The sequence below is a fragment of the Sardina pilchardus genome, chromosome 4 (assembly GCF_963854185.1).
Source record: "Sardina pilchardus chromosome 4, fSarPil1.1, whole genome shotgun sequence".
NCBI lineage: Eukaryota > Metazoa > Chordata > Actinopteri > Clupeiformes > Clupeidae > Sardina > Sardina pilchardus.
The window spans coordinates 27,642,013-27,660,552 of record NC_084997.1 but is presented as its reverse complement, the minus strand read 5'-3'; the positions used below and the strand labels follow the sequence as shown (position 1 = coordinate 27,660,552).

At 47.2% G+C, this 18,540-nt stretch overlaps 1 protein-coding gene across 1 annotated transcript in view; it reads right to left on the bottom strand.

Annotated features, from left to right (window-relative positions):
- fn1a (fibronectin 1a) overlaps positions 1 to 18,540 on the bottom strand; it is a 47,512-nt gene that overhangs the window by 8,576 nt on the left and 20,396 nt on the right. Inside the window, exons 20-34 of the mRNA XM_062534856.1 lie at positions 15,758 to 16,021; positions 14,970 to 15,064; positions 12,891 to 13,059; positions 12,526 to 12,612; positions 11,984 to 12,175; positions 11,086 to 11,358; positions 8,854 to 9,045; positions 8,518 to 8,607; positions 5,967 to 6,233; positions 5,481 to 5,600; positions 4,955 to 5,119; positions 4,030 to 4,185; positions 2,913 to 3,026; positions 2,358 to 2,627; positions 1,388 to 1,575 (exon numbers count right to left, since the gene is read on the bottom strand). Of these exons, the coding sequence (XP_062390840.1) occupies positions 1,388 to 1,575; positions 2,358 to 2,627; positions 2,913 to 3,026; positions 4,030 to 4,185; positions 4,955 to 5,119; positions 5,481 to 5,600; positions 5,967 to 6,233; positions 8,518 to 8,607; positions 8,854 to 9,045; positions 11,086 to 11,358; positions 11,984 to 12,175; positions 12,526 to 12,612; positions 12,891 to 13,059; positions 14,970 to 15,064; positions 15,758 to 16,021 (2,642 nt within the window). The remainder of the gene's footprint in view (positions 1 to 1,387; positions 1,576 to 2,357; positions 2,628 to 2,912; positions 3,027 to 4,029; positions 4,186 to 4,954; positions 5,120 to 5,480; positions 5,601 to 5,966; positions 6,234 to 8,517; positions 8,608 to 8,853; positions 9,046 to 11,085; positions 11,359 to 11,983; positions 12,176 to 12,525; positions 12,613 to 12,890; positions 13,060 to 14,969; positions 15,065 to 15,757; positions 16,022 to 18,540) is intronic.

The following is an 18,540-nucleotide window of genomic DNA, read 5'->3' as shown; positions in this document are numbered from 1 at the left end:
CATTCTCCTCCCAAATCTGGCGCTTTGGTTACATCTGCTGAGGGGAGACGTCTTTGATACTGTGCGCTAAGACGCGCGCTAGCGGAAAATGACAGACTACGCTGGGCCCTGCGTGCGGCAGGAGCTTGATAGCCTTGGGGAGGAGGCGCAGAGTTAGCATGCGGTCACCGTTGGAGCACAGCACCGGAGAGAGGAGGAGAGGAGGGGAGGAGAGGAGAGAGGAAGAGAGGAGGAGAGGAGAGGCGGACTGAGAGCACTCTGGCCACAGACAGCTGCAGCAGTGGGAGAGAAGGCTCTCATTACAGCTGCCCCAGGGTTCCACACACACACACACACACACACACACACACACACACACACACACACACACACACACACACACACACACACACACACACACACACACACACACACACACACACACACACACACACACAGCTGTGGAAGCAGGGGTGAGGAGAAGATGCATGATTCTAGAACCATCAACCTTCCACAGAATTTAGTCTGTAACTGTAATTCCTTGAGATGTTTAGATGTGATATTTTTATTTTTCAATGATGTCACGGTCAATGACTTTCCTGCCAAACCCCACAGCTGTGAATCTGGTGAATGCAATTTTAGCTGTAAAAGTTATGAGGGCAAAAACCTAGTAGACAGGGTAATCAAGGAAACCATTCCCCTTAGAAAATATGATGTCAGTTTCTCAAGCAACCCTCAAATCAAAGTTTAAAAACTACAGTTCAGCCTCCATGTTGTAATTTACATTCATAAATTGTGTTGCCACTTTCTATTTCAAGGAACCACACAATAAAGCTTCAGCAACCTTCCCCGAGTTCTTCTCTGTTCCCTCCAAAAGAACATTTCAAAAGTACCCATGAACACTGTGTGCAATTGCAATCAATCTTGTTTAAGTTTCTTTTCTATGTTGATGCACTTGCCACATGGGGCACATTCAGATTATTTGAACAGTTGATTAGTTGAACAGATTTTTTTTTATGTTAAATGTAAACAGCGTTCGCCATGTGTCAGTTTCAACACTAACCCTTCATCCAGTATCAGCATATGCTTGCAAAAAAAAGAGAGTAATCTTTAGATCTTTTACTGGCACAACATTTGCAAACACTTCCTTTGAGTTTACGCCAATATTAGCCTTTGCTTGTGAATCTGATGGCTGTGTAGTGTGGTCAGATGGGTACTGGGTACTGGATAATCAGGATTAGATGGATACTGGGTACTGGATAATCAGGATTAGATGGATACTGGGTACTGGATAATCAGGATTAGATGGATACTGGGTACTGGATAATCGGGATTAGATGGATACTGGGTACTGGTGGACACTGCTCTGGTGGCTGTGTCGTGTGGTCAGAAGGAGAGAGAGCCCTACCATGAGGCCGGGCACGTGGACCTGGGTGGAGTCGGGGGCCAGGTTGATCTCTTTAGCGGGGCCGCTCTTGCTGGTGGGGTTGACCACCACGCGGTAGCCGGTCAGCTGGGCGCTGGGGGAGCGCCAGGTGATGGTGAAGGAGGACGGGCCCACCTGGGAGAACTCCAGATTGGTGGGGGCAGGGATGGCTATGAGAGGGGAGGGAGAGAGAGATGGAGAGAGAGCCAGAGCGCGAGAGAGAGAGAGAGAGAGAGAGAAAGAAAAGGGGGCACAAAGAGAGTGATGGACAGAGAGGGATAAAGAGATATATAGAGACACACACATGAGGGATAGAGGGAAAGAAACACAGTGAGAATGAGAGAGGAGAGAGAAAGAAAGAGAGAGAGAGAGAGACACACACACAGACAGAGAGACAGAAAGAGAGAATATATGAGTGATGGAAACCCTTAGCTGAGCATGTATCCATAAGGGATCATTGACTTGTAGCAAAAGCAAAACGTTGCACATATAATTACTTCAAAATAAGCTGCTATGAAAGTCATGCGATGAATGCGATGAATGCGATGAAATGAATGACTAGAATGAAAAAGCACTTAAATGCAGGTTACTCTTTTGAGCTATGAACCGGGACCAAGACACGTGAAGCAAGACAGGTCAGGTATGGGATGGATGAAATGTAAACACAAAGGTCCAGTTTCCCATACATGGACTAAGCCTAGTCCAAGACCAAAAACTTTTTTGCTGTGACTTGTAGTATAGGACTAGGCTGACTATGTCCACAAAAACAGACAACTACACAGACATTAACCTCTTTAGACTGGACTCTACAGAGTGGGCTTTTCCCAATCCCATATAATTATATAATTCTAGTAGTGTATAACCTTTATCGTGTCCACTGTCAAGAATATTGGACATTAGAATTAAATACATTTCCCCCCCACAAATGACTCTCCCTCAGCCTCAGGCTTACCAGTGGCTTGTGTTCCCACTAGTGGTGGGCTGGGCGTGAGGTCGTGCAGGGCGATGACCTTGACCGTGTACTCCGTGCCGGGCCGCAGGCCGTGGATGGTGGCCGACTCGTCGTCTGGGCGCGGCGGCGGGAACAGCACTCTCTCGCCCTCCTCAGGGCTGGAGTAGGTGACGCGGTAGGAGCTGACGTGGCCGTCGGGGCTGTCCCAGCTGATGCGCAGGGACGTGCCCTCCACCTCCGAGAAGGTCAGGTCCTTGGGCCGGTCCACGGCTACAGAAGGCAGAAATAAAGATGAGAGGTCAAACGGTTGGACATTGTCCAGCAGGTGGCGCTGATAGCTTAGTTTAAGACATCAAAAGAACACTGATGACGTGATGGCTACAACCTCCTAATCAGGTAAGGCTTTTTGTACTCTGAAGCGCCAACATGCATGTTACTTCACCTTTTTAAACAACTTAAAAACCTGCTTATAAACAGAAGTATTCACAAGTCATCTACAGTGTCTGTAGGCAACTATATGGCTCATTATGGGATGGGAATTGCTTTTTAACTCACTGGTGACGACGGTCTCCACGAGTGGAGGGCTCTCCCCGTCTTGTCCCAGAGCATAGACGCTCAACACGTACTCCATCGTGGGCATCAGGCCGGAGAAGGTCATCTCAGTCTGGTCTGCAGTCACAAACAGAGCAACCGTAAACATTTCGTAAACAGCACTTTGTTAAAAGTTATGTTAACGTAATTTACACGTTGTAGTATTGCGGATATGTACGTTGCTATAGGAAAAATAACATCTGCTAAATGAATACAGTAATTTCCTGCGTATTAGCTGTATTGTGTATAAGGCACAGGATAGTGTTTTATGCAAGTTGAAAGAAGCAAAGCATATTAATACTATATTAACTGCCCTTCTGTGTTAACCTCATAGCTGAAGAACTGTTGCAAAGTCAATGTATAAGCCGTGGCTAATATTTGGGAAATTATGGTAACGTAATTTCCACTTGGTGGTGGTATTGTGGATGTGTAAGTTGCTTTTGGGAAAACACGTCTGCTAAATGAATAAATGTAAATGTAACTGATATCGTGGAATAAGCATCACCGCCACACTGAAATGAATGATCATTAGCGAGGCTTTCAACAGCCCTGGGATAGCAGGTGGTGTAACACATGCGGACCCTCAGTTTTAAATCCAACTGTTGGATATGCTTAACTCCGAGGCCTCCATGACGTGCCAAATGTGCTGTCAAACATCTTTTCAAAGCTTACATCTCTACATGCCTTATGACTGCTGTGGTTTGAGGTGGCTGCGTGCCTTACGGGCTACATCCAAATGACTCAATACAGACAGATTAAGGGCTGTTTGAAAACCGTTAGCTGTCCAAGTCCACAATGCATATACAGGAATAACGGACATGTTTTAAGAAATGTGAAAAATAACATTTCTTTAATATGGTACTTGAAAAGTTCAACAGTTCAACATCAAGATTGTACAAATGCCTTCTAAATGTCTTTCTGCCTTGGATCACCATGACATACTGTATATAATACAAATACTTTATTACAGGCTCTAGGCCCAACAGCAACACATACAACATCAAAACACAATCTACACATATGCTTTATCTATACACTAGACGTCTATGGCTTTGACGTTGACACGTAGGCTAAGTCTCACCTGGAGCGACGGTCTCAGTGAAGGTGGGCCCCTGTCCATTGCGGGGGACCCCCGTGACCCTGTACCCCGTGACGGGGCCCACGGCCGGTGTCCAGCGCACGGTGATGGTGCTGTCCTTCACATCGGTCACTTCCAGCTCAGAGGGGGACTCAATGTCTGCACAGGGAGGGAGAGAGAGACAGACAGAGAAAGAAAGAAAGAAAGAGAGTCAGAACATTGTCATTGACTGACAGAGAGGTCTACCATTGCTGCTTCACATAGAAAACCCTGACAAATGTTCTTACATAACTCTATATCTGTAACATTCATTTTTACATTATGCAAGGGAACACCTCAATAAAATCGGACAAACAACTGTCAACATGTCAGAACCACTTGTGACATGGGGGGTAATTTAACGGGTGTCTCTGACACCATACACATGGAGGATAGCATCCACACCTGACTGATTTACCATCATGTGAATACCAGTGGTAAAGCCATCATCACAATCACATGGCATTCACATCTTGAACACCCATCAGATTAACTGCTAGCGTGCACACCCAGCCAGAGATGTATCGTGTATTGCTGAAGCCTACACAACTGTGATACAGACACGTTTTGCTTCACATTTCCCAGCGATTGTTTGCACACCTCTGTACAAACCTCTCCAAGGTTGAGTGATACAGACAGATCATGTTTGTTCTTCGCAGACAGTGGACCTGTGTAATGTCTCACCTGTCTCTACTTCTAGGTTCTGCATAGACCTGTCTCACCTGTCTCTGATATGATCTTTCACAATGTTGCAATTCAATAGTTGAGTTACAAACAAATTACAAATGTCTTCACATGAAAAATTCAACCAGGACCAGACCTGTGTGTTGTCTCACCCGTCTCTAATATGACATAGGCTGGTGCTGTCCACACCTGTGTGAGGTCTCACCTGTCTTGTGTCTGACGGAGATGGGGGTGCTGGAGGCGGGGCTGTCCCCTCTGCCGGTGACGGCGTACACGGTGACGGTGTAGTCTGTGCCGGGCCTCAGGTTGGTGATGGTGGCGGTGGACTGGGTGCCAGGGACGGTGAACTCCTTGGGCAGACTCTCCCCTCCTGAAGACCGAGCACGAGAAACGGATTAAATTAAGAAATCAATTCAATTAATTAAGAAATTAAGAGACCAGTATACAGTGGGAGGGCAATGTGGAGATGTCTTCTGGTTTGTTTGGACTGTAGACTTCAAAAATGATTTAGATAAATACATTTTTTTTATAGGTGGTCCTGAATTATTCAATGTCAACTTCTATAGTGTATTTGACGGAGTACAAAACAGACCATCTATGTAATTGTATATGGCAGCAAAAACAAAGCTACGCTGACTAAAAATCTAAAACCCAAAACCAGACTAGTAGAGTTTCAGGAACGTTCCCTGAACGTTAAACATTTGTTGGGATATCTTGATTCTCATTCTCACCGGTCTCCCCATGGGTGATCCTGTAGTATCTGACGGTCACTGAGGACGGGGCGTCCCAGCGCACCGTGATGCTGGTCGGGGAGGACGTGGTCACCTCCAGGTCAGTGGGGGCGTCCGAGACTAAAGTGCAAAGAGACAGAAGGGGGGAGACGAGTTGTTAATACAAATGACATGAGCATCATCAAAAAACACAGAGTCTGTGGTCAAATTAATAGCAGCAGTTGTATATTAGAGCTGCACGATTTGGGGAAAATATCTAACTGTGATTTTACAGACAGATATCGCGATTTACAATTTGCAATATGATTTTTGAATGTCAATTAATAGATTCAGCTCAATGCTCCGATTAAACCTGAAATGCTCCATGATTGGCCCACTTCCCACCCTGGACCCTAAAAATCAACCAATCAGAGTCCAACGAGTCCCAAAATCAACCAATCAGAGTCCAACGACTCCCTAAAATCAAACCAATCGGGGTCGGCGTACTTGTTGCCTGCTGGCCAGTGAGCGGCTGGCTCTCCTGTCCTCCGCTGACGGCGAAGACGCTGATGCTGTAGTCGGTCTCCGGGCTGAGGCCGGTCAGCGTGAAGTGGCTGCGGGAGGGGGGCAGGCGCTCGTCCTTGGCCCGTCCGCCGCGCACCATCTGGTAGCGCAGCCGGTAGCCCGTGATGGCCGCCCGCGGGGCCTGCCAGTGCACCGTGAACGAGCTGGTGGAGATCTCCGAGAAGCGCAGGCCCGTCGGGGTGTCCAGCACTGCACAGGAGAGGGACAGAGAGGGACAGAGACACTTATGATACTGTAACAGTAAAAAGAATATGTGATACTGCTACAGCAATAAGCATGTATGATACTGTAACAGCAATAAGCATTTATGATACTGTAACAGTGATAAGCATTTACAATACTACTACAGTAATAAGAATATGTGATACTGCCACAGTAATACGGATCTATGATACTGCAGCAGTAATACGCATATATGATACTGTAACAGGCAGACACATTCCTCAAATAACATTCAGAAAAGTCCCTTGTGATCTCCGGGTATTCCCAGAAAAAGACTAATTTCCCTGGAAAAAGAGGCTTCTAGGTAAAGAGTGGAGTAATGAACGGAGTCATGAAGAGGGGAAGAGAGGACCACTTTACAATTACAATAATTTGTAAATCTCTGGAAATAAGATGTAGTAAAAAATAATAAATAAGCCAGCATTGTACATAAGCAAGGTCACACACACAGCCCTCTGTGGCACCCACTCTGTAATCCTGGTCAGAGCCGAAGTGATCGAGTGTGTTTTCTGATAATGCTCGCACATGCTCATATCAAAAGCACACCGCAATCAGGGAATTTGGCAGCAGTTTTACTGTTTTGGAAAGGTGCACACGGACACACACACACACACACACACACACACAAGGATACATGACTTGGCAGACTGGCAGGCACATTTTGAGTCCTGAGCCTGAGTCACTTGCATGTAAAGGTGTGCATTTATTTCTTTCAGTTATTTTTTTTATATAATATTAAAGGATTCATTGTATGACTGTATGAAATAAGTGTAGAATGTATGATCTGTCAGCTCATGTAATTGAACCCCCTCCTATCCTGTCCCACTGTCCAGGTGGGTGACAGGGAGTTCCTTCCCACAACGCTGATAACTGACTACACGGATATGTGCTGGAGCGCTGGAAAATAATATCTACAATTTCTAAATCTGATCAGTGTCCCTGGACTTTATTTAACCACAAGGGCGACAAAAGTTATTGCATAACGAGAAATGTAGGCATATAAACAGGGGTGTCTCTGGAGGGACACTCGCCGAGGTCTACTTCTACAATTGCCACTGTTACTGCTACTACCACTATTGAGTAACTGTTAGACAGTCAGAGAGTTGGAATAAAGATGCGGCCTGTCATCCGACTGCTGGTGCTGCTGTTCTCCATGTGTGGAGCTCAGACTCAGAGCACCCAGACTGAAGTTCAGACAGAGAGCCAGAGCACTGGGGCTGCTGCTGCTGCTGCTGCTGCAGTCACTCCCATGTTGGATGTAACTGCTGAGCTCATCGAACTCAAAGACACAGTGGTGAAACTGAGAGTGGAACTGAGCATGGAGCTGCAGAACACCAACGCTGAGCTGACAGCAGTGAAGGCCAGACTGGCAGCCACTGAGACTGACGTCGAGAATCTGAAGAACGAGACTACAGAGCAACCCAAGGTGGCGTTCTCAGCAGCTCTGACCAACTCAGCAGGATACATCAAGGCTGGGAATACTGGGCGGAACTTGGTCTTCACTAAAATCATCACCAATGTTGGACAGGCCTACAGCAGCACGACAGGACTCTTCACAGCTCCAGTCAGGGGAGTCTACTACTTCAGATTCACTGTCAGGGATAAGCCACACTTTAGCTATATGCAGATCATGATGCTTAGGAATGGAGGGAAGATTATGCATTTGGAAGAGTATGATACAGATGGTCAGAACTCCTATCTCTGTGGTGGTGTGGCATTGCAACTGGAGCTGGGAGATGAAGTTAACCTGCGAATCCCTGCACACAGCTGGCTCTACGATGATTCTAATAATGCCTGCATCTTCAGCGGCTTCCTGCTCTTTGCTCTCTGAATGGAAGACACACTGTTCAACTTGATGTCATGAATAAAGTACACATGATTATGAGCAAACCAGCCCTATTCTATCCTTCAATGCGCTGGCAGACGCCTTGCATGGCAGCCTCCGCCATCATGAATGAATGAATGAATGAATGAATGAATGAATGAATGAATGAATGAATGAATGAATGAATGAATGAATGAATGAATGAATGAATGAATGAATGAATGAATGAATGAATGAATGGATCAATGTGAGGCATTACTCTAAATCGCTTTGAGCGTTCGGCAGAGTAGAAAAGTGCTATATAACTGCAGTCCATTTACTATTTGATTATCACCATTATGGGTTATTTTATAATAACTAATTATTCATACACATATACTTTAATAATTATTCTAATTACTCAGATGTTTTGATACCATTACTCACGTGTTTTCTGAGTGCCGACCACTGGAGAGCTCTCCCGCTGCTCGTAGACGCACACCACACTCACCATGTACTCAGTGTTGGGGAGCAGGTCTGGAAAACACACAGCCAACATCAGAGTGTGTGTGTGTGTGTGTGTGTGTGTGTGTATGTGTGTGTGTGTGTGTGTGTGTGTGTGTGTGTGTGTGTGTGTATGTTTATGAATGAGCACATCATTTAAGTTGGTAATTAGTTGTGACAGCATAAGACATCACGGCAATGAAACCCATAAATGATTGACAGAAAACAAAATGGTCGCATCTCTCTGGTCTTTGGTGAGGGTCACTGAGGTCGTCTTACCGCGCAGGATCAGATTGGTGAAGGCGGCGCTGACGCTGCGCTCGGTGATGTCGTCGTCGCTGTCGATGGGGTGGTAGCGCACGATGAAGCGGTTAATGTCCGCCTTGTTGGGGACGACGGGGGCCGTCCACGACACCAGCATGCTCTCCGGGCCGACATCGCTGAAGCCCAGATCCGTCGGGGCCGGAACAGCTGCATGAGGAGAAGGAGGAGGAGGAGGAGGAGGAGGAAGAAGAGAAAGTGTAGGAGGAGGAGGAGGAAGAGGAGGAGGAAGAGGAAGAAGAGAAAGTGTAGGAGGAGGAGGAGGAAGAGGAGGAAGAGAAAGTGTAGGAGGAGGAGGAGGAAGAGGAAGAAGAGAAAGTGTAGGAGGAGGAAGAGGAAGAAGAGAAAGTGTAGGAGGAGGAGGAGGAGAAAGTGTAGGAGGAGGAGGAGGAAGAGGAGGAAGAGAAAGTGTAGGAGGAGGAGGAAGAGGAAGAGGAGGAGGAAGAGGAAGAAGAGAAAGTGTAGGAGGAGGAAGAGGAGGAGGAGGAAGAGGGGGGAGAAAAGAGGGCAGAAAAGAGAGAGTGAACACAGAGATCACACTAAGCCTTATAAGGGACAAGTCAGGGTCAGTTCTTATTGTTCAGGAGGATAACGCTCTCTGTACATTACCTGTGGCAAACAAACACAATTATATTGAAAATGAAGCTAGATGGAATAAAAAAAAAAGATCCAAAAACCTCATAATAACACTTTGAAAACAAACTGAAATAATATGAAATGGGGCTTGATGTTGGGGGCTATTCAAAATGCGGGATCGCTATAAAAGAGGCCAACACACAGAACCAGTAGTTTTATGGGCATTTAAAACACATATAAACCTGAGCGTGGGGGAGCCACTGAACGAGAGAACATTCTGGAAGTTGAAAGGAGGGAGGGAGAGAACAAAGAGAAACAGAGGAGTGAAAATAGGCTACGAGCTTTGAAACTGCCAACGGAGAGAGAGATGAAACAAATTAATACTTCACAGCCCAGTACCAGCTGCGCTTCAAACCAGAACACACACACACACACACACACACACACACACACACACACACACACACACACACACACACACACACACACACACACAGTGGACCCCACCCCCGACACGCATGCGCTCACAGAGCCTAGATGAAAACCATATGCAAGTCTCCTAGTTCACCTCTCTCCTCTCCAGCAGGTTCCTACACTTTCTCACACTCTCTTGTGAGTCTCTCGTGTGTGCATGTGTGTGCATGTGTGTGTGTGTGTGTGTGTAGCCCAAAGTACTGATAGCTGGTGTAGAACTGACTGCGTGTGCCTGTGTGTACGTCATGCGTGCGTGCGTTTATCCCAGCGCACTGATAACTGATGCTGATTACAACAGTTGGCTCCACCACACATCCTGCTTCACTTAAACTGTCTCTCAGCTAATGAACTTCAACACACAGCACCAGAACAATGACATCACACAGCACTGTGCGTGTGTGTGTGTGTGTGTGTGTGTGTGTGTGTGTGTGTGTATGTGAGAGAAAAAGCATGTGTGGCTGTTTGCATGCATGCATGAGTGCGTCTGTGTGTGTGTGAGAAAGAGAGACGGTGTGACTGTGATATGAACCTTTCTGTGTATTTCTAGGAAAGTGCCTTTATGGGAATGTGCATTCATGTGTGTGTGTGTGTGTGTGTGTGTGTGTGTGTGTGTGTGTGTGTGTGTGTGTCTGTGTGTGTGTGCGTGTGTGTGCGGTCAAAATATGACAACGGAGAGCTGTCGAACTGACAGAAGAAACTTTGTTGCAGAAGCATTAGGTCAGCTTAATCAAACTGAGCAGAGCGAGGAGACATCTGGCGGAAAATCTGGGTCAATTTTGAAGGCCATTTTCCACACTTTTCGCACACCACCAAACATTTCCAAGCACTGGTGAGAACATTCTGCTGAACCGTGCGTGTGTGTGTGTGTGGGATGGTCTTCAGCAATAACAAGAAAAACTGAAGTCATGTCATAAATTCATGTCTTGCACAGGCGGTCAAAAACACCAGTCTAACACACACACACACACACACACACACAACAACAATTAGTACTCCAGTGACCCAATTCCCTCTCCATTTCCTTTCTTAAGTCCTAGTCTGTACCCCAATGAGAATAACTCTTTAACCCCCCCCCCCCCCCCCACCCCACCCAGGTGTTTCCACACACACACACACACACACACACGATGACCCCCTTACCGGTCTGCTGGGTGATTGTGGTGGGCTCGCTCTCGCCGCTCTCCGTGACCGTGACGACGGTGATGTCATAATCGATGCCGGGCTCCAGACCGTAGACGGTGTAGTAGCCGGTGGTGGGCTCCACCATGTCCTGGAAGATGGGCACGCTGTCGCCGGCGGCGACCACCGTGACGCGGTAGCCCGTCACCGTGGTGAAGTTGAGCGGGCTCCAGCTGAGGCCGATGGTGGTGTCGGTGACGTCCACAAAGTCCAGATCCGTGAGCTTGGGGATTTCTGAGCAGGATTAGAACGGGCGGGAGAAAGGGCGGACGGCGCACACACACACACACACACACGCCGATGGACAAACACAGACACACACACATACAAAGACACAGAGAAGCACACACACACAGTCATTGTTGGGTGTGACTTCTGCCGGAGGTACATAAAAGGGGCCTTCCACATGGTACAGTTGTTATACCATGGAAGACCAAGCACACGTAACCAGTGATATGACTTTGGTTTGGTCACCATCACATCACAAGTGTGAAAAGGACCCCTACACTTGTGTGCTCATATCACTTTATCACTAGTAAGCGAGAAACATGTTAGAAAAAGACTATGTCACCACAGCATTATCATACATCATTAAATATAATTCTGCATTACATTTAATGCTTTTTGGCAGAATAGGAGCGGCTAGTTAATTCACCACACAACACTTGTTTATCAACACTTCTCACTAATGTGGTAATGAATTCAGACATTAGGGTGAGAATCAGTGTCTGATCCACACACACACACACAAACACACACACACTCTTAGTGTGGGCGGACAGATCTGGTCAGACCCGGGGGGTTCAGAGACAGGTCAGAGTTCAAAGGTCGTGTGCTGGCGGCGTTAGGCGGCGCTCACCGGGAGTGACGGTGGTGGAGACGGGCGAGCTCTCCATGTCGTCCTTGACGGTGACCACGCTGACATTGTACTCCACGCCGGGGCTGAGGTTCTCCAGCGTGCACGACGTCTGGCCCGCCTTCACAAACTCCTCCACCGAGTTCCCTTCTTGCCCATTGGTCGGCGTGCATGTCACTCTGTAGCCGGTGATGTCTGAAACAGGGCAGGGAGAGGTTCGGTTTTGGTCAGATTTGTGCTCTTGGGAGTCTTATGTGCAAGCATGCTAGAATATCTGTGATTCCATTTGTTTGCCTTTCCACAACTTTATATAGGCCTACCATAATTTCCCATCTATTAGCCACAGCTTAATACCGTAATTTCCAGACTATTAGTCGCAGCTTATACATTGATTTTGCAACATTTCTTCAACTATGAGGTTCATACACGGGAACAGTTAATATGGTATTAATATGTTTTGTTTCTTTTAACTTGCATAAAATACTGCTCTACACAGGAAATCACTGTGAAGGCAATCCGCTTATGAGCTGAAGGGGAGGAGTTACCTGGACTATTGGTGTCTCCCCATTGGACGGTCAGCTCTCCTGTGCTGGGATTGGACTCAAGGTTCAGGTCAGTGGGAGGGGACAGAGCTGAAACCAATAAAATAAAATCATTTTAATTAACAAACAAATTGTGTGCCAACAGCTATGTCAGCCAAGTCCTCAATATCTATGGCTATCACAGAACTTCCGTTCCGTTTGTAAGCATTACGTAAACTTAAGAAAAGATTATGAGTCCATGTAAAATATATTATCTATCTAAATTAAACTATCCATGCTACAGTAAGGTGGGTTATTAGTAATCATCTCCTGCTGTCTACATACTACTGATAATCTCCCATATGAAGGCTGAGGTCCCACCCACTTACGTGTGACAATGCGGCGCTCGATTGGGTTCCCCTGGTCGTGGCCGTTGATGATTGGCTGAATGCTGTAGGAGTACTCCACCCCGGGGGTCAGGCCAGAGATGGCAGCGGTGCCCGACTCAGAGACCACATCCCTGGGCGCCTCACCTCCCTGACTGGGCCTCACAGACAGCTAGAGAGAGAGAGAGAGAGAGAGAGAGAGAGAGAGAGAGAGGTGGAAAGAGAAGAGAGATGGAGGGGGGAGAGAGAGAGAGAGAGAGAGATGGAAAGAGAGAGAGAGAGAGAGAGAGAGATGGAAAGAGAGAGAGAGAGAGAGGGAGAGGAGTGGAAAGAGAAGAGAGATGGAGGGGAGAGAGAGAGAGAGAGAGAGATTGATTTTTAAAACTTCTTTATTGATCCAGTTCACGAATCAAGGACCCCTAGAGAATGCTCCTTTGTGGTTGTACTGTACACAACATACAGTAAGTGTGTACACAGCACTGGGTAAACAGCACGTACATGCCACTAGGTAAACAACAGAGAGATGGAGGGGGGACAAGAGAGGAGATCAGAGGGAGAGAGGAGGGCAAGAGAGTAAGGGACATGAGGAGGGGAGAAGAGAAGTGGAAAAGACATGAAAAGGAAAAAGGGAGGAGATAAGAGGAAAGACATGTAGAGAAAGGAGGGAGAGAAGATAAGAGGAAAAGACATGTAGAGGAAAAAGGGAGAAGATAAGAGGAAAAGACATGTAGAGAAAGAAGGGGAGGAGATAAGAGGAAAAGACATGTAGAGAAAGGAGGGAGAAGATAAGAGGAAAAGACATGTAGAGGAGGGAGAGAAACTGAGAGGAGGGCACATAAACATGGGGTGAAAGGTCAGGCCTTTCCCAGGGTCACATTTATGACATGCAGGTGACAGTGTGACGACACCGCACTCCCAACTCACCACTGCCTCTCTTTTGCTCACACACACACACACACACACACACACATATACACACACAACTCTCTCTCGCTCTCACACACACACACACACACACACACACACACACACACACACACACACTCTCTCTCTCTCTCACACACTCACTCTCACTCTAGCTCTTTCTCTCACACATACTGTACACACACTCTCTCCCTCTCACACTTTCTTTCTTTCTTTCTCTCTCTCTCTCTCTCTCTCTCTCTCTCTCTCTCTCTCTCTCTCTCTCACACACACACACACACACACACTCTCTCTGTCTCTCTCTCAGTCTCATTCTCACATACAGAGATACAGTATGTCTGAGAACAATGGAGGTGAAGCTTGTTGACTGTGTAGCCTCTCCTATGGTCAGCTCAGTACCTTGTAGCCCACCCTGGGCACTATGTACCGTAACCTCTATGGTCAGCTCAGCTATACTCTGGTCAGTACCTTGTAGCCCACCCTGGGCACTATGTACCGTAACCTCTATGGTCAGCTCAGCTATACTCTGGTCAGTACCTTGTAGCCCACCCTGGGCACTATGTACCGTAACCTCTATGGTCAGCTCAGCTATACTCTGGTCAGTACCTTGTAGCCCACCCTGGGCACTATGTACCGTAACCTCTATGGTCAGCTCAGCTATACTCTGGTCAGTACCTTGTAGCCCACCCTGGGCACTATGTACCGTAACCTCTATGGTCAGCTCAGCTATACTCTGGCCAGTACCTTGTAGCCCACCCTGGGCACTATGTACCGTAACCTCTATGATCAGCTCAGCTATACTCTGGCCAGTACCTTGTAGCCCACCCTGGGCACTATGTACCGTAACCTCTATGGTCAGCTCAGCTATACTCTGGCCAGTACCTTGTAGCCCACCCTGGGCACTATGTACCGTAACCTCTATGATCAGCTCAGCTATACTCTGGTCAGTACCTTGTAGCCCACCCTGGGCACTATGTACCGTAACCTCTATGGTCAGCTCAGCTATACTCTGGTCAGTACCTTGTAGCCCACCCTGGGCACTATGTACCGTAACCTCTATGGTCAGCTCAGCTATACTCTGGCCAGTACCTTGTAGCCCACCCTGGGCACTATGTACCGTAACCTCTATGGTCAGCTCAGCTATACTCTGGCCAGTACCTTGTAGCCCACCCTGGGCACTGGGTTCCAGGACACGGTGATGGAGGTGTCTGTGACATCGGTGGTGAAGCGGGGAGCATTACCCATGGGCTGGGCTGGGGGGGGAGAAGAAGAGGGGAGACCACACACACACACACACACACACACACACACACACACACACACACGAGGAGAGGAGGAGAGACAACAAGAGGTTCATAAAGAGAGCAGCACTGTGTGAACATCATGAACAAGACCACATCAAGACATTCCATGGAATTTCCCTGCAAGTATTCACCTGTGTTTGTGTTCACTGTGTTAGACAGGTGTGTAGACAGCAGAGGTAGGCGTGTGACAGGTGTGTAGACTTCAGAGGTAGGCGTGCGTGTGTGTGTGTGTGTGTGTGTGTGTGTGTGTGTGTGTGTGTGTGTGTGTGTGTGTGTGTGTGTGTGTGTGTGTGTGTGTGTGTGTGTGTGTGCGTATTCCCAACTCACTGGTGGTGAACACAGCGGAGGTGCCCTCGCTCAGCACGTTGTCCCTCTCGGTGTGCAGTGTGGCGGTGTAGCGCGAGTGTGTGTGTGTGTGTGTGTGTGTGTGTGTGTCTATGTGCATATGTGTGTGTGTGTGTGTGTGTGTGTGTGTGTGTGTGTGTGTGTGTGTCCTAACTCACTGGTGGTGAAGACGGCGGAGGTGCCCTCGCTCAGCACGTTGTCCCTCTCGGTGTGCAGGGTGGCGGTGTAGCGCACATGTGTGTGTGTGTGTGTGTGTGTGTGTGTGTGTGTGTGTGTGTGTGTGTATTCCCAACTCACTGGTGGTGAACACAGCGGAGGTGCCCTCGCTGAGCACGTTGTCTCTCTCCGTGTGCAGGGTGGCGGTGTAGCGCGTGTCGGGCTGCAGGTTGAGCAGTGTGTACTGGCGCAGGCGGCCCGGGATGCGCAGCTGCTTGGGGCTGGAGCCCTCCACCACCAGGAAGAGCCGGTAGCCCGTGATCTGGGCCCGCGGGGGGCCCCACAGGATCAGGGCGCTGTCCTCCGTCACGTTGGAGAAACGCACGCCCGTGGGGGAGTCCGGCTCTGAGGAGGAGGAGGAGGAGGAAGAGACAAGAGAGAGGGATGAGTTTACAGTGAAGAACGGTGAACGAGTGTGTTGCTTAAAAGGATGAAATCCGGCGAGTTTTCACATAGATTGTCCATTTCTCGAGGTCACTGAATACTGTTGGTAGGGAAAAAACCGAGAGAACTCACAAGTCACATACTGTACACGCCCCCAGAGTTTAGCGATGTAGCTGACTGGCTGCGTAAGCTGCTGGCTGTAACACCTCGACAAAGGTAACACCTATTGTTTTTTTTGTTTTTTTTTTCGTACTGACAGTACTCTGTGACCTTAAGAAACTGAGATCTTTCTGAAAACTGGATTTCTCCTTTAAAGGGTCTGTGGACTAGGCGAGTTGTGTATTAGAGATGTGCTTGTTTAGGAACTCCTCACATCTCTCCTACTCTGAAATACTCCTACTGAAATAACTCGGTATGCAAAATCCAGAATGAAACGTTATTAATAGGCACATGACGTAAGGCGCTTTAAACTGGGAATGGTCTGTGTGCTTGGATATGATAAGCGCAAAGGAAGTTATGAAGAGGCTGGACAGCAGCTATTTTTGACAGCTACGGAATGACTGAGACCGATCAACCGAGTGAATGAATGAAAACAACTCGGCTATCGGAGCGGCACGTATTGTCGGACGGCACGGGTTGTCGGACACTTCTGTGTATGTGCAACTTAATATTAATTTCTATACAAACTAAGACGGAGGATTCATAAAGAAACGCAAGCACCCACACCATAAGTGTCTCTTAATGACCTATGTACCAAAAATGACATTTTACCGTGACTTGAAGAGCTGTAAAACACTGTTGTAAGGCTGCATTTACAAAACCGCTTGGAGCTCCGGTGGAATTTTGATTAGCGACGAGCTAACCGTTGATTTACAGCAAAGATTCTAGAGCGGAGCAAGATGTTCAGTTAATGTTTATGATTCCCACGGTAGCCAGCCTCTGTGACGACACCTGAGCTTATCAAAATGGCGCCTATGGAGTCATAGAACGCACTTCAACGTATCGTATTATCCGGTCTGTGATCTATCTTGCTCTGTTGTAGAATCTTTGATGTAGAATGTGAAAAGGCCGACAATATGAACCCCCCCGGCCAGCGCTAAACTCCCGAGCATGGTAAACTAAATTGGATATTTCAGGCGATAAAAGCCCCGGTAAGAACCAAGCCAGATATTGTTCTAATATACACACCTATGGCTACCGAAATATGTTAGGTTCATTTAGCAAATGTTATTTTAAGGTATTAAAAAACATTGTTGTTTTAGAATTTTCGAACGAAACGGCCGACAATTAGGGGTCTTACGATACTGTTGTCGTTAAGTTACCTACAGTACATCTGGGAACTTCGGTGTAAACATTTTGCATAACACAAACTCGTCTTCAAAAGACCCGTTGTAAAAGCGTCGGGTTTGTGTTTTTGAGGAGGAAAAACGGGAGTGGCACAATCTAAACAGTCACGTCACGTCACGGCTCGGACTCAGCCCTGTCCTGTGGGTCCAGCCACCAGATTTCCATTGGGGTGACCGGCATGTTCCCCTGGGCACACACACACACACACACACACATTCACAGTGCCACACACACACACACACAAACACACACACACACACACACACACACACACACACACACACACACACACACACACACACACACACACACACAGTCACACACACTAGTGGCCTGTTGTTTTAGCCACTCCTCTCTGCATGCCTGGAGGTTTGCGATCCCTTCTGTAAATGTTGTGGTTTCCACCATCTGTGTGGAATAGCAACCTATTATGAATTGTGTCTTTTTTTGGTCTCTTTTTGTTCCTGAACTCTTTCCGTGGTCACTAGTTATGTGGAACACTCACATCTACCTAAGCGTCTTTCCAGTCGTAATGCCTTGTGTATCCCCTGTACCCAACATCTTAAGCACTAACATCAGTGTTTCCTCCGTGTACATCTTGTGGTGGTGGCCAGTCGCCACTAAATGATTGCTGCTGCTGCTTCAGACTGAGGACAGAGGCACAATATTGTCTTGGTTGCCTTGTAAATTGTTCTGCCAAAATGTCCTCTGAAACCCTGACCGTGTTTTACTTTAAAGTTCTTAAAAGTTGTTGTTGACAGAGGTCTCAAGTTTTGCCATTTAAGTACACATGTGGATGCGTAGCGTGTATGTATATGACTCGTTAATGGTACATCCTAAAACGGACACATCCGGTCCTTAATTATCATTGGCTGAATCATGTTCGATGCCGTTGTATAATCCAGCACAACCCTACATGTTGACTGCATTTCATTCTATATTACTGCGCTAACACGACTCCATACAAAAGTTAGAGTTGCTGTGCCTCGACGTCACTTGGCAACCATTCTGATTGAAGAAATATATTCTTGGAGGAAGAATGATTATCTGAATAAATCGTTACATTTCTCAATGCTGTGCCTTTATATTATATAATATTGCCAGGTATATGTAGTAACCATTTTAGAAAAACA